The sequence below is a fragment of the Hyperolius riggenbachi genome, chromosome 6 (genome assembly GCF_040937935.1).
Source record: "Hyperolius riggenbachi isolate aHypRig1 chromosome 6, aHypRig1.pri, whole genome shotgun sequence".
NCBI lineage: Eukaryota > Metazoa > Chordata > Amphibia > Anura > Hyperoliidae > Hyperolius > Hyperolius riggenbachi.
The window spans coordinates 60,610,789-60,626,823 of record NC_090651.1 but is presented as its reverse complement, the minus strand read 5'-3'; the positions used below and the strand labels follow the sequence as shown (position 1 = coordinate 60,626,823).

Sequence of the window (16,035 nt, the reverse complement as noted above, 5' to 3'; positions counted from 1 at the left end):
GTAGGGCTAGACCAGCACTAATTATACAGAATAGAGACGATTACAAGAAACGTAGCCCCTTATTTGTCTACATAATTTAATATATGCTAGGCCCAAATAGGGGACTAGTGCCTATCAACAAGTTTATCATTATGTAAATGTTACAAATATTGGTAACATGTTCCGCCATGTATTGTATGTTTTCCTAAAGCAATATTTTCCCTGCGTGGGAAAAATGCCTTGCTGGAATTCTGTTTCACTATTCATATCTCAATAAATAATTATAATTATATTAAGAAATAATATAAGATTATATATAATCCAATATAAGATATATTAGATTAATATATATCACCTCTCCTGCCATTCCTCCGGCGATCGTCGCTCCGCCTCTGCTTTGCTCAGCATCCAGCCTCACACTGCTGCTAAGTTCCGGGTCCTGGCATGATGACATCATCAAGCCAGGACCCGACACTAGAGGCAGTGTGAGGCTGGATGCCGGGCAGAGCGGAGGGGAGCGACGATCGCTGGAGGAACATCTGGAGATGTGAGCAGATCATCTTGTACCACAGCCGACGGCGATCGTAGCAATCACATGGTCAGGCGTCTATCACCATGGCTCCTGATCAGTGAGGGGAGATGTGAGCTGTCATATGACAGCTAAATCTCCCTATTCGGCTGCATGCGGTGGGACCAAGGGACGTTATGTTCATTCAGCAGCACAGGATGCAACTGTAACGTCCCTGGTCCCAAAGGGGTTAATGTTTAGTTATATCCAGTTGTTTTGTGACTAGGACAATCTTCGGTACATAAATGGCCTGTGCCATCAACCTTTCTTAAAGAAGAGCTCCTGCCACCTGGAACACGAAACCTCTATCAGGTTTATAATTTATCCCAAAACTACCCACTTAGCTTTCCTAGATATTAACGTAAACTGTAATCACAAGGGCAGCAACATGTATAACCAGAGCTGGATCATTCACAAGGGGAATCTAGGCAGTTGCCTAGGGCCTGTAGGGAGTCTAGGGGCATGGTGAATGCTAGCCCCACCAAATCTTACAAAAAAAGCCAGAGGATCATCAGTGGTCAGCAAAAACTGCTATCTTGCCTAGGGCCCAATTTCATCTTTATCATTTTCTTTGTATAATACCCTGAAACCTGGCAGGAAAAGCTGCTCTTTTGATGTGGGCCACTTTTCAACAATGAGAAGTTTCATGAAATCTCATCTAGGATAACTGCAGCCTGTGTGAACGAGCTGTGTGAAATCTGGAGTAACAATATTGACTACCAATGTAAAAAAGTCTACTGTGGTAGAGTTATCGATACAAATAATGAAAGTGTGCAACCCTTAAATAATACTCGTCTACAATTTTGCATTCAGATCTTTTAGATGAATACGACCCAGGATTTGAGCTAAGTGCAGGGCTGGATTTACCATTAGGCACTGTAGGCAAGTGCCTACAGGCACTTGATGATAGAAAGGCAGCTCGCTCCCATCCCCTAGTGCCTCCCGCCCTTCTTCCCTATGCAGCATCCACAGCAAACCATGAATGGGAAGTTACTCACCCAACTCTTGCTATTCCACTGAAGAGATCTCCCTTCAACTGGAGGCACCTCTAGCTACCTAATATTTAGGGGCACCTCTAGCTACTTAATTGCTGAGGGTACCTCTGGCCACCTAATACTAAGGGGCAGTGGCATAGCAATAGGGGTTGCAGAGGTAGCGACTGCATCGGGGCCCTTGGGCCAGAGGGGCCGAGGGGCCCACCCTCAACCACAGTATTAGCTCTCTATTGGTCCTATGCTGGTAATAATCCCTTCTATAGATGCTTTTATTAGTAGCAATCATTAACAAACTGTTCCCCAACCCCTCCTTGCACTTCTGACACTGTGGTTGTCCTTGGCAGGTTTTGGTGCGCCGTATCAATTATTGTATATAGAGTGCTTGGGGGGGCCCAATGTAAACCTTGCATCGGGGCCCATAGCTCCTTAGCTATGCCACTGCTAAGGGGCACTTGTAACTAAGTAAGGGAGAAGTGACAGCTGGGACAGCCAGCACACTTGCGGTGCGGTTCAGTGGGGTTCTAGACTTGCTGGATCACTTGTATTTTCTAACCTTTGTAAATAAGTAGTTTTGAGTGGACTGTCTCTTTAAACATATATGAGTAAATTGAATCTATAATCAATCATATAATCGCCAGAAAAATGACTTTTAGGGCCCTTTTCCACTGACGGCGATTGCGATGCTGAATTGCAAAATCGCAAATCGCTAGTGATTTCCAAATCGCTACGGTTTGCATTTTAACATAGGAATCGCAATAGGTAATTTCCACTACCGTGTTTTTTACTCAAGCGTGACGGCGCCGCAGAGTGATTTTTGCCCAGATTTAGCTATGCAGTGCAATGCATAACAAAATCGTGAACGCAATCGCCAGCGTTTAGCGTGACCGCTAGCGATTGCTAGTGGAAAAGGGACAAGATCTATTTCATGGTACAGCAACCCATATTATGATCTCTGCCATTATTTTGAGAATATTAATAAAGCATGTGTGCCATCTACTGGAGGACTTTGAGATTACAGGTTTTTTTTTACTTGCTAAGTAGTTGTGAATGCTTATACAGTATTTCCCTGCGCAGATTATAACAAGATGATGGTATCAGACAGTGCATAGACAGCACTACAAGGATACACTGCGGCATGCATTTTGATCTGCAGTATTTAATGAGATCAGTACTGCAACAAATAATTCAAGTGCTATACATTGTTATAAAACGCACACTTTCTGCTTTGCATACTTTCATAGCTCCCAACTGTCCCTCTTTCAGAGGGACAGTCCCTCTTTGTGAGCCCTGTCCCTCTTTCCTTCTCAATTGTCCCTCTTTCAGGACTGAAGGAAAATGAACTGGGATAGGAAGGACAAGTGTGATTTGAATTATAAAACAACATATTTTTCTTATGAAATCTTTATGGTATGCGTGACTAGGGTTGTGACGGGGGCGTGATCAGGGGTGTGGCAGGGGCGTGGCTTAAGTGTCCCTCTTTCTCATCTCAAAAAGTTGGGAGGTATGTACTTTATGTGCTCAGCAAATTCAGTTCATAGAGCAAAATGCTGCCCTACTCATTGTTTTTCAGTTTAGTGCCACTGACCAATTTATGAAGTCTCATTCATTACTTGTGAGCACTGAGCCAATATTAGGTAGTCAGTAGTGCCCCCCAGTATAAGGTAGTCAGAGCCCCCACAGTATTAGGAAGTAAGAAGCCCCCTCCCCCCAGTACTAGGTTGTCAGAAGTGCCACCAGTATTAGGTAGTAATAGGTCCCCCACTATTAGGTTGTCAGGGGTTCCTCCCAGTATTAGGTAGTCAGAGGTCCCCCCCAGTATTATGTTAGTCAGTGGTGCTAGACACAGCCAGGCAAACTCCCCAGCAGCACTGATACAGTATGAACACACACACTGTATGAACAAACACTGTTGTATGAACACACCCTCACCAGCAGCCAGCCTGTTGCTGGTGAGACTAGCTACTCTACAGATGTGTGGAGTGTTCAGGCCAGGACAGAGGTTTGCTGGGGGTGGGAAAGCAGGAGGGACATGGAAATTCGGGATAGTCCTGCCCAAATCAGGACAGGTGTGAGGTATGTCATTAGAGGACACCTTCGGGGTGAGTTACATGTATGCTCTGTGTTTTGCAGGTTCTACGATAAGAAATATGAGGTGTACAGCAAGCTATATCAGCACCAGCGAGAATACCAGGCCATTATGGAGGGCGACTGAAAGAGACGTATATGAAGACAACTGTACTCTCCTAAAAGATTTTCTCATAATTGAACTGATTACAGTAATTAAATTAATGACAATATCCATAAAATATTTTTTACACTTAAACAAGCCCCCCTCCCAGCACCCATCCCAAAACACACATACAATTACAAATACACAACCATTAACCCTCCTTCCACAAGATCTTCTGGGAGGAGGTGTGGCCTGGACTGCCAGGCTTCTGACAGGTGCAGAAGTGAAATGCTAGTCCATGATCATGTGATTGTGCCAGTTTCACTTTTATAGAGTGTCTTATTTCATAGATATTCAAGAAAATAGTTTCTGTAATTTGTTTTTTAAAGTAGAATAGTACCAAAAAGTTAAATTTTTGGCTAGTTTGTTTAATATTGTTTGATCAGTTCAGATTGTGATTTACACACTCGGTCGGTTCTGGTCTCTCTGCCCAGGGATTTCCCACACGGTCCTGCTGGTTGGGTTGTACTAGTTGGAACTTAGTGTTTTGTACATGCATATAGGCACCCAGTATAGCAAGTTAGAACTCTTTTACTGAAGAAAAAGCTGCAGAAATAAAGTACATCATACAGACATCAACAAAAACACAGCTGATTTAGAACAGAGTGAATACAGGAAATGACAATCCTATTAAGATCATCATCACGCTTTACACACAGTGACATTTTGTGGTTGTTTTACTATACAGCAATTTAAGGTAACTATATTGTTAGACCTACAACAGTACTCAAGATGCCGCACTAAGTGGGACTTCAGCCAAAAAGGAAGTGGTATCAATTAGCTCAATTTTAAGATGCACCCACTGGTGTATAACATTTTTTAAAAGGCTAAAATTTTATGTAGAGGAGACTTAACGCCTCAGAGATTTATCAAGACATTAAAGAGTAACTGTCAGGCTGCAGAAGCTAATTTAAACCTCTATTCTCCTGTGTTAAACAGTTTAGAAGGAAGCTCAAAAGCCATTAGTGAAGATAAACATTTCAGTTACCTTTGATGTGTGCTTATCAGCAAGTCTGTTATAGACCCATAAAGACGCAAGCCGCAGCTAAACTGCAAAGCATTCTGGGGCCCTCCCCTCGGCTGCTAATGAGACGTTACAGAAGCTTGTAATCAGTCTAGCTGTGTAGCACTGATAAATCTTGGGGCAGAGTACTCTGCAGGAGTCAGCTATTGTTCCTAGCCACATGGCTCATTAATATTCACTGCACACCGTGTTGTTCAAGAACGAGCTTATCTGTGATCAGGAATCAGGCAGGACATGACGACACATTTGACAGAAAAACATGGAGCCTGCCATGAGCTGTCAGGAGCATCTATCTCTGCATATACTATATACAAATTCTGTGAAGTACAAACGTGGACAGTGAAATGCATATGTAATGTAAGTACAGCCAATCTTTAGCTACTGATATATGTGTTTATTTTCTCTGAGACCTTATACCTAACAGCTCCTCTTTAAGGCTGGTTTCACAGTGGGACGTTAAAGTCCCACGTTACAGCAGCCAGTAACGCAGCCTAACTCACAGCACTGTAAAATCAATGTTGCTGTTCACAGTGCACACGTTGCGTTAGGGTATAACGCTGCACGTTAAATGAAAGTGCAGCATGCTGTACGTTATACCCCTATAGAGCTGCGTTAGATTGTTTGCACATGCTCAGTGACTAGCCACATGGCTAATTAATATTCACTGCACTGTGGTGACTCGTGGTGGGACTCGTAGTGTTGTCCGGATCATAAACGAATCGTTCATTTGATCCGGATCTTTTTTGTGAGTCGAATCATCTGGATCATCACAATGAAAGATTCGGTTCACAGTGGATGTCTGTGTGGAGGAAACAGGAACATACAGAATGTACAGTGCAGGGAAAGTCCTGTCCTGCTAGTCATTTCACCCAGTATGCTTCCCTAGTAAAATGATTCAAATGATTTGGTTCAAAGATCCGGATCTTTTCAATGATCCGATTCGAATGATCCGAATCCTTAAAAAGATCCGGACTTCCCATCACTATCCTGGAGCTACTGCTTTGAGAGCCGCATAATGCGGCTCAATCTGACGTTCAACTTCAACACCACCACGCGTTGCGTTAGGGGCACGTTATGCGACCTTAACGTCCCCTAAAACACAACGTCTTGGTGGGAAAGTAGCCTTAAAATTGATTTTAATATCACAATGAAACCATCATTCTTGCCTCGCTGCACTATACCAGAGGAAATGCCACTGCATCAGCTCTCTTTTGGACTTCACTTCTCAAGCTTCCTGACAAGAGACTGGCACCAACTAGATGGATGATGCTAGTTTGTAATTCCTCTGGCTACTGCGCCAACAGAAGGAGCAGAATTGCTAATTTAGAAAGTGCAAAAATGATTTATTCCTGATGTTGATGGGGGTTTTCTTGTGACACTGGAATTCAAAACTCTACAAACGAAAAAAAAAACTGAATCTGTTTTTCATAAAATGTGTACAGTAACTGGAAATAAATATGTGAGTGCTTAAAGCAAATCTGAAGTGAAAATTAAAAGTCAAAGTAAACCCATCATACTTGCCTCCCATGTAGTCTACTCATCTATATCTGTCTCCTCTCCGGCGTCCTGTTTGTCCACTGTGAGCAATGGAATTCTCCATTCTGTATTTTGAAAATGGCAATGACCCTGAAACAGCCTTCTGGTCAGCACACTGTTAAACTGTAATATCGCCCACTTGAGCCATAAGGAAACATGGACATTACCTTGCACATCAGTTGCCCTTTCAGCTATAACTAGCAGCAACTCATAGATTGCTGACAGCAACTGATATATTTCAGTTCTGACAAAATCTTGTCAGAACTGGAAGGGATCATTGTTAGAAGAAAATGGTGAGCTTCTGAGAAGAACTGACGGCGAGGTAAGTATGCACTATTAATTTGCAGGTACATCATGTGTTGATTTTAAATAATTTAACTCGGTTCAGGTTCCCTTTAAAATTTACTGTTTGATGAAACAGATTTATCTATGTAGCATGCTGCAGTTTGTATGTGACATTTTTAGTGGTTAAAGGTGGCCATATAGTATACAATACTTAGATGTAAAGTGGAACAACATTGGTACAAAAATAGAGGAGATACTTATATTGTGCATTCTGACTGGTACCTCTGAGCAACTGTTCCATTCTGAACCTACTTTCTTCCAATTTTCCTTGCAGCAGTTATCATAAATCTTTTCCCCTAATTTCCCTCTTGAGCTATGAACTGCTAAGCAAGCACTGCTCTGTGAATAAAAAGCACTTCCGGTAACAGGAGCACTGTGCAGAGAGAGATAGCGGATTTACAGAATCGTGCAAGCTGACATCACAAACAAGATGGCAGCAACCATGAAAACAAATATTAGGCATCTGAAATCAGCTATGGAAAGAAGTTATACAGTATTGAAAATATACTACTGATCTTAATTGCCCGTAAAAGTAAAAGTAAGCAACTAATTTGTCCTTTAGGAGCTTTAGAAAATCTTAGTAAGCTTTACTAAAGTCAGCTGCATTGATTCCTCTTGTGGAGGATGTGTTAGGCTCGGCTCCCATTGGGGCCCTCAGGATTGCTGCATTTGTCACACTAGGGATGAGAGGCCCTTTAGGATGGCTGCATTTGTCACTTTTGGTGTAACATTGTTACGTGGTGCACCACTTTAACTCATGGATCTTCTATGGTGAGCTGTGGCTTAGTGTTGTATCCCCCTGTTTGAGTAGTCTGTGTGAACCACTCTTGATGGTGATCTCCCTCACTTCGGTGGATACTGCTGCCTCTCAGGCTACTACTTGACTCCCTTGGGCTAATATACTTCTCTCCAACACCGCCAGTCACCGCCAATCAGTGTCAGATCTCTCCCTCGCAGTCAGCCTCGCCTGCTGACGCATTTCGCCCTGCCAAATGAGGCTTTCTCAAAACTGTTTTTTTTTAAAAGGGTTACTGTTTTTAAAGTGGAATTGTGGTTGAATTTGTTAATGAATACCTAATTTTGATACCATGCAAGTTTTTTGATATGCACATGTAGAGTTGCTGTGTTTAAATGAGTTTACAATATTATTTTAAAACTAGAATGGCCGAAAACTGAGAAATAATAAATGTTTTAATTTTATGCATTTAGAAAAAAAATAATTCTTAGCAAAATGTACTACCCAGAGAAAGCCTAATTGGTGGCGAAAAAAACTAGATAGAGATCATTTTGTTGTGATTAGTAGTGGTAAAGCTATTGGCGAATGAATGGGAGGAGTGCTAAAATGTGAAAATTGGATGCATAAGGTGAAAATACACTGAAGGCTGAAGTGGTTAAAGGTTGATTTCCGACTTTATAAGCTCACATTTATAAACAGCTCTTGCCTTGCAATGTTAGTGGCCCAGATTCACTTCTCAACTAGGACACTATCCACACTGAGTTTGTATGTTCTCCCTGTGTTTGTTTTGGTTTCTTCCCACATCCCTTCTGAGTTGGAACAGGGAGGAGAGGTGACCTGTCTCTGGGGGTAAGGTGAACTAATAGTGAAGAGGACCAAAATTACCCCAAAATGTCCTGACAAAAAATGCTACACTCAGCACAGTTTTTCTAAAACATAAGGTATTTGCATGTATTTAGCTGTACGTGAGCTAGAAGTGACCAACATAATGCATCACCTCAGAAGATTGAATGAATACGCAAACCATTCCTTTCAGTTCCTGAATAGACACATGCACAAAATTCTAGTGGATACGGACCTCCATAATATGACTGGGGACTCTGTAACAACTGCTCCTATGAAGTCACATTAATCCAAACCTTGCTCTGAAAAAGGGAAAAAGAACAGGTTTTTGATTTTTCCACTCTAATTGGTCTACAGTATAGTGGTATGCTGTACATACCAGTGTCCATGCCTGTCTTCTCAAAGATATAAAGGAAAGCTTGCATAGTCACTTACTGAGTGAACCGATGCATTATGAGGGCTACTCCAGGCTCTAACTACTAAGGAGAATTTTTCATGAATTCAGGAAAGGGCTTGTCAGGGGCATAACTAGCAGGGAGCAACCCCTGAGACTGCAGGGGGGGGGGGGGGGAAGCAGAGGTGTGTGTGTCTGTGCGTGTGTGTGTCTGTGCGTGTGTGCGTGAGCGTGTGTGTGTGCGTGAGCGTGTGTGTGTGCGTGTGTGTGTGTGTGTGTATGAGTGTGTGTGTGTGTGTGTGTGTATGAGTGTGTGTGTGTGTGTGTGTGTGTGTGTGTGTGTGTGTGTGTGCGCGTGTGTGTGTGTGTGTATGAGTGTGAGTGTGTGTGTGTGTGTGTATGAGTGTGTGTGTGTGTGAGTGTGTGTGTGTGTGTATGAGTGTGAGTGTGTGTGTGTGTGTGCGTGAGCGTGTGTGTGCGTGTGTGCGTGAGCGTGTGTGTGTGCGTGCGTGTGTGTGTATGAGTGTGTGTGTGTGTGTGTGTGTGTGTGTGTATGAGTGTGTGTGTGTGTGTATGAGTGTGTGTGTGTGTGTGTGTGTGTGTGTGTGTGTGTATGAGTGTGTGTGTGTGTGTATGAGTGTGTGTGTGTGTGTGTGTGTGTATGAGTGTGTGTGTGTGTGTGTGTGTGTGTGTGTATGTGTGTGTGTATGTGTGTGTGTGTGTGTATGAGTGTGTGTGTGTGTGTGTGTGTGTGTATGAGTGTGTGTGTGTGTGTGTATGAGTGTGAGTGTGTGTGTGTGTGTGTGTATGTGTGTGTGTGTGTGTGTGTGTGTGTGTGTGTGTGTGTATGAGTGTGTGTGTGTGTGTGTGTGTGTGTGTGTGTGTGTGTGTGTGTGTGTGTGTGTGTGTGTGTGAGTGTGTGTGTGTGTGTGTGTGTGTGTGTGTGTATGAGTGTGTGTGTGTGTGTGTGTGTGTGTGTGTGTGTGTGTGTGTGTGTATGAGTGTGTGTGTGTGTGTGTGTGTGTGTGTGTGTGTATGAGTGTGAGTGTGTGTGTGTGTGTATGAGTGTGTGTGTGTGTGTGTGTGAGTGTGTGTGTGTGTGTGTGTGTGTATGAGTGTGAGTGTGTGTACGTGTGTGTGTGTGCGTGAGCGTGTGTGTGCGTGTGTGCGTGAGCGTGTGTGTGTGCGTGCGTGTGTGTGTGTGTATGAGTGTGTGTGTGTGTGTGTGTGTGTACTACTGGCCTTCCGTTTCTCGGACACTCCAGATCAGGTGTTTTGTGGCTACACTTGTTATGGGTGTGAAGATCCTGATGGCCACACTTGTTTTATGAGCCTTGTAAGATGGGCCCCCAGGCTGTGAGGGTCACCACCAATGGAAGGCAAGGGAAGGGGTGTGAACATTAAGGGGCCCCATCAATGTTTTGCTGGCGGCCCTTATGATTTGTAGTTACACCCCTGGGGCTGATGGATCACTCATGGGGCCCGATCCAATTCACACTTTCTCCTAAGTTTTCTCCTAGGAGATCATTTTTCATCTTCTGTTTAAATTAACTTTTGCACTCTGCAATTAAAAAAATATCAAAAAGTAGGTGAAAAAGTACTGTCAAAATTATTTTCTTGCTTGCTTGGTTGCTTAAAGTGAACCAGAGACGAAGCACCCTCATGTATTCTACCATATATATCAGTGGGAACATTAGAGAAAACACCTACCCTGCTTTCTGTTTCACCCTTCACTGCACAGCCTGCTTGTTACCAGCCCTGATAAAATCCCCGACTGAGCATTCAGTCTGGCTTTGCTCAGGAATATTTATAGCTCAGTCTGTGTTCTCTGGTGTCTTTTCAAGCCCAAGCCTGCCCCCTGCTGGCTCTGCTCAGGAATCATTATTGCGAAGTCATTATAGCAAAGCCAGACTGAATGCTCAGTCAGGGATTTTATCAGGGTTCATAAGAAGCAAGATGTGCAGTGCAGAATGAAACCGAGAGCAGGGTAGGTGTTTTCTCTAATGTACCCACTGATCTATATGGTAAAATACATAAGGGTGCTTTGTCTCTGGTTCACTTTAAAGAGACTCTGAAGCGAGAATAAAACTCGCTTTTTCTCTTATATTCAGCAGGGGCATATTTGCCCCTGCAAACGCCGCAATCCCGCGGCAGAACGGGGTCCTTTACCCCCCAAATCCCCTCCGTGGTGTCCGGGGATCGCTGCCTGTTGAGGCAGGGCTAACGGCCGCAGCCCTGCCTCTCAGCACGTCTATCAGCGCTGATCGCCGCCTCTCCACCGCCCCTCTCAGTCTTCCTTCACTGAGAGGGGCGGGGAGCAGGCGGAAATCCACCGCTGATAGACGCGCATGGGGCATGTCTCCATGAGCAGCAGAATCTACGATCAAGTTGGTCGTGGATTTTACAGGGGGGGATTTGGGGGGTAAAGGACCCCCGTTCTGCAGCGGGATAGTGGCGTCTAAGCAGGGGCAAACATGCCCCTGCTGAATAGAAGGTAAAAAGTGAGTTTTATTCTCGCTTCAGATTCTCTTTAAAGGCATTTTATTCATAATATGAAAATATCCCCAGGAGAAAACTTAGGAGAAAATGTTCCTGTTGCACAAAATCGCGGTTATATTGCGGCGCACAGACAGCACACGGCAATATTACCCTTAGTTCCAGCAGCAAGTACCAGGAGTCCCTCTATTAGCATGGCCCGTGGTACTCAAGTAGCGTGATCGTTGTTATGGTAACATGTTTTACTAACAAGTGTTACCTTAAAGAGACTCCGTAACAAAAATTGCATCCTGTTTTTTATCATCCTACAAGTTCCAAAAGCTATTCTAATGTGTTCTGGCTTACTGCAGCACGTTCTACTATCACCATCTCTGTAATAAATCAACTTATCTCTCTCTTGTCAGACTTGTCAGCCTGTGTCTGGAAGGCTGCCAAGTTCTTCAGTGTTGTGGTTCTGTGATGCATCTCCCCCCTCCTGGCCCCTCTATGCACACTGCCTGTGTATAATGATCTCTTGAGATACAAAAGGAAGGATGTATACAGCCTGCTTGTGTATGAATGTATTTTCTATGTGTGGACATACTGTACATCAACCTACTTCCTGTTTTGGTGGCCATTTTGTTTGTTTATAAACAAACTTTTTAAAACTGTTTTTAACCACTTTTAATGCGGCGAGGAGCGGCGAAATTGTGACAGAGGGTAATAGGAGATGTCCCCTAACGCACTGGTATGTTTACTTTTGTGCGATTTTAACAATACAGATTCTCTTTAAAGTAACTTACGCTTGTTACTCACCATAGCAATGGTCATGCCACTCGGGTACCACAGGTTGCACTAATAGCGTAGCTTGTGGTACTTGCTTCTGGAAGTAAGGGTAATTTTGACGTGTGCTGTCTGTGCACTGCAGTATTACCTTGATTTTGTGCATCAGGCCCAAAGTGAATTGGGTCAGGCTCATGTCCTCTAGTGTTTCCCAGCCTTGGAGAACCTGAGTACACCAGGCCCAATTCTCTCATCTTCAAACTGAGAGAACTCTCAGGGTCACACCTTTTGAAATTGTCCCTCCTGCGATTACATAAAAAAGTACAATCACATTTTTTTTTCAAATTTTACTGCAAAATGTTCAAATAAATACAGTTTTTGTACAGATATTTTGCAATATATAACATAACAAAACATAACAACACTTGCCTACATTACATTTGAGTAAAACAGAAACAAAATGATAAAAAAACTGTGCACAAGGGGACCGTAGTTTTACAGATGCAATAGGAGATTAAAGGGAACCTGAACTGAGAGGGCTATGGATTTTTGTCAGAAACATCTGATCTGCATGCTTGTTCAAGGTCTATGGCTAAAACTATAAGAGGTAGACGATCAGATGGACAGCCAGGCAACGTGTATAGTTTTAAGTGAAATAAATATGTCAGCTTCCATAATACTCTCACTTTCAGATGCCCTTTAAGGATTATTTTTACACGTTCAGATGAACTGTCCCTGTAATTTAGGAAGTTCTTAAACAATGTTAAATGTAATCCTATGGGCCACTTCTAGCTATGGAAAGAGTGGGAGACAATGTAGCACCTCCTACAACTGCTTCCTCTAACTGGAGTGCATCCTCCATATACTCTGTTGTCTACTTCATAGCAAACATGCCCAACAATGAAGACTGTTGAAGATGAAATCATGGTTAGATGTCAGGAATGGATTCTGGGCAAAGGGGGTGGTTAGGGTTAGAGGTCATGAAAGGACATGATCGAAAGGTAGGTTAGGGTTAAGCGTATGAAGGTAGGATTTTGATTAAATGATGGTGTGTACTTTGGCCAATATTTTTATGCTAGGTGGAGTTGACCTCTTTTCCATGAGCAGCTGATGGTGGTGAATGCACCACCTGTCAGCTGGTCCAGTTCACTGGCCAGACTCTTGCTAGTGCTCGGCATGGGTGGTGGACAGGCAACCCCACCCATGAAGTTGCATATGAGTATGGCGGTTTCGGTTCTCAGACGCCACAGCCGAAAGGCACTTGTGGCCGGCAGCTGGGAGGCTGAACTACCTCTCATGGAAAAAAACTGAGGTCTTTCTCATCTCAAAAGGTTGAGAGACATAGAAGAGCCTTTACTAAACTGGATGTAATTTCTTGCTTCTTTCTATTCTTTTTACGAGTCAGAGCTATTTCTTCTCATTTCTCAGGAATATGATACACAACTGCTCTCCAGATAATCCAGTGCAAAGGGCACAGCTTAGCCGGGTCTTACTCCTGCACAATGGAGAACAAGAATACTGCCTGAGAACAGAGACGTTTGTACGAGGTAATGACTTACAAAAGGAAGTAAGAGAAGAAAAAAAGGACATGACATTCTGTAAAACTTGAGGGCTGTCACACACAAGATGGAAGACATCTGAAGATAGAAAACTCTGTAAAATTTTCTATGCCACCAAAGCTAGATTGAGAAGTGCTGTAGAATCAATAGGAGAAAAAAATAAAATATAAGTACTAATGTCCCTTCTGTAACAAAAAACTTAGTAAAGTTTTTATCTTTTTTAAGAGGAGTCTGTCCTGAACTGTTCCCAGTGCAGTTTTGGAGATCACATCAAGTCTATAGCTTGCAGTCCACTGGTCAGGATTCAGACAGGATGCTCTGGGTAGCTATCTGGACCATGGTCATGCCTTCTGATCGGAATTGCTGGCAAATGTTTGTCATGCAGATGAGAAGAAGGAAGACCACCACGAGGTCATCAATGGTGCTGAGGATTCCACACAGCGGGTCAGGGATGATGGTAAATGGAGAAGACAAACTGGTGATGGCCCCAAAGGAACAAACAACTATTCGGATGCAGAACATCCACACAAGTCCACCCAGAGTGAAGGTCCTTCTCAGGGCAAGGTGCAGCAATGATGGGAGGTCATAGAGGTAATCTGAAAGCTAGGAGAAACATACAAGAATGGTAAATCCACTTTGGTTGCATTTTATGTTGCAAGGTAGTTAAACTTTACAGTACATTTCTTTGTGGCACACTGAGCTCCAAGAGCTGAAATTTATGAAGTAAGGCTTTTGCTGCAATCAAAATTAACATTTCCTGTCCATGCAAAACTTGTGAAGCCAGTGGCCTTTCATCTCCTCCTCACTAGTGGTACACGTTATGAATACAATATTAAAACTGATCCATGATTAACCCCTAAGGTAAGATATGGTATGCAGCAGCCATAGGTCTAATGCTAAACACACATGGTGCAATTTCCCGTCTGATTAAAGTGAACTTGAACTCTTGCACAGGACAGAAGGAAATGCACCCTGTATGTATTTAGAGAGTTTAGCCTGTCTAATTACCCCTCAACTGTGTCTAATCCCAAGTTGTATTGTGATCTCTCCCCTGTGTCAGCTGACTGCCACAGCAGATAAGCTCATTTGAAAGCACAATATGACTGCATCCATGAAAGCAGGAAGTAGAAACACTGCAGATTTATTGCAGGATTTGTATCTTCTTGATCAAAGAACGGTTATTATGCTGTTGCGTATCTTTTAGCTAAAAGGGGAAGTTCTGAGATCAGGTCCGCTTTAAAGGGACTCCGAGCAGTGCAGAAACTATGGAACCCAAAAGCACATTCTGTCCATCTATCAATCAGTATCCCCAAATCCACACATTTGTGGACATGGTCACACGTGCTTTACGCACACTGGAGAATAACACAGCAGGTATTCCAGTACGTGACAATCTCACCCGGGAGGAAAGGCAGGCCCTCAACACATTAAAGAGTGACAGTCGGCTGATCATCAAGCCCGCAGACAAGGGTGGCAATGTTGTTGTACTGGATAGGGAAATGTATGAATCTATGTGCCTCACCATACTGAACAACCGAGACCAATATGCGATCATGAGAGACAGTCCCCTCAAGGTGCATTGTGAGAGGTTGCGTGGCATTTTGAAAGAAGGGAGGGACAGAGGATGTCTCGATAGTGATGATTATACTAGGCTCTACAGATCTACTGAATTCCCAGTATTATCAGTGTTTTACGCTTTGCCCAAGATTCACAAAAATGTCTCCCCCCCCCCCCCAGGCAGGCCGATTGTTTCTGGGAGGGACAATCTGACTGACACTGTAAGCCAATATGTGGATAAATTTTTGCGACCGTTCGTGGAAGCACTTCCATCTTACCTGAAAGATACAAAAGATGTATTACTTAGGCTGCAGGACATGGAGGTACCCTCTGGCACATGTCTGGCCAGTCTCGATGTTGAAGCCCTCTATAGCAGCATAGACCATCGCTTGGGTCTAGATGCTGTAAATTTTTTCCTAGATGCAAGGGGACAACATCTATACGAACATAATAAGTTGCTTCTTAGTCTGCTAGAATTTATCTTGACACACAATGTCTTTATGTTTGGAGGGCGCCTGTACCACCAACTCAGGGGCAGTGCGATGGGAACGGCTTGTGCGCCGTCCTATGCAAATCTGTTCCTGGGTTGGTGGGAGGACCGCATTGTTTTCACAGGCGACATGTCATTTTTTACGTCCCACATTTTATACTGGGGTAGATTTATTGACGATGTGTTAATATTGTGGGAGGGGCCTGTCTCGGTTTTTCAAGATTTTGTGAGCATCCTCAATGACAATCAAATAGGGATGAAATTCACCCATGAAATCCATCAAAGCAATTTCCTTGACCTTAAGATTACCATCAATGAAAGTGGCCATATTGAAACGGAAATTTATCGGAAACCCACTTCGACCAATTCATTGTTGAAGTGGGAAAGCTCCCACCCGAGCTCTTTACGCCGGAGCATACCGGTGGGTCAGTTTCTGCGGGCTAGGAGGAATTGTTCAACTGAGGGTGCCTTTGAGAGGGAATGTAAACTCCTGTACAATCGCTTTCGCCAACGCGGTTTTC

General features: G+C 43.5%; 2 protein-coding genes across 9 annotated transcripts in view; one reads left to right on the top strand and one right to left on the bottom strand.

The window, feature by feature from the left end:
• The window catches only part of FGGY (FGGY carbohydrate kinase domain containing), a 339,037-nt gene extending 332,725 nt beyond the window's left edge, over positions 1–6,312 (top strand). For all 5 annotated transcript variants that reach the window (XM_068239391.1, XM_068239395.1, XM_068239393.1 and 2 more), the window contains exon 16: positions 3,673–6,312. In XM_068239391.1, the coding sequence (XP_068095492.1) occupies positions 3,673–3,754 (82 nt within the window). In that variant the 3' untranslated portion in view covers positions 3,755–6,312. The remainder of the gene's footprint in view (positions 1–3,672) is intronic.
• A 5,985-nt stretch (positions 6,313–12,297) lies between these two features.
• Positions 12,298–16,035, bottom strand: part of LOC137522440 (E3 ubiquitin-protein ligase RNF170-like) — a 77,598-nt gene continuing 73,860 nt past the window's right edge. For all 4 annotated transcript variants that reach the window (XM_068242501.1, XM_068242497.1, XM_068242500.1 and 1 more), the window contains one exon: positions 12,298–14,070. In XM_068242501.1, coding sequence (XP_068098602.1) covers positions 13,765–14,070 — 306 coding nt within the window. In that variant the 3' untranslated portion in view covers positions 12,298–13,764. The remainder of the gene's footprint in view (positions 14,071–16,035) is intronic.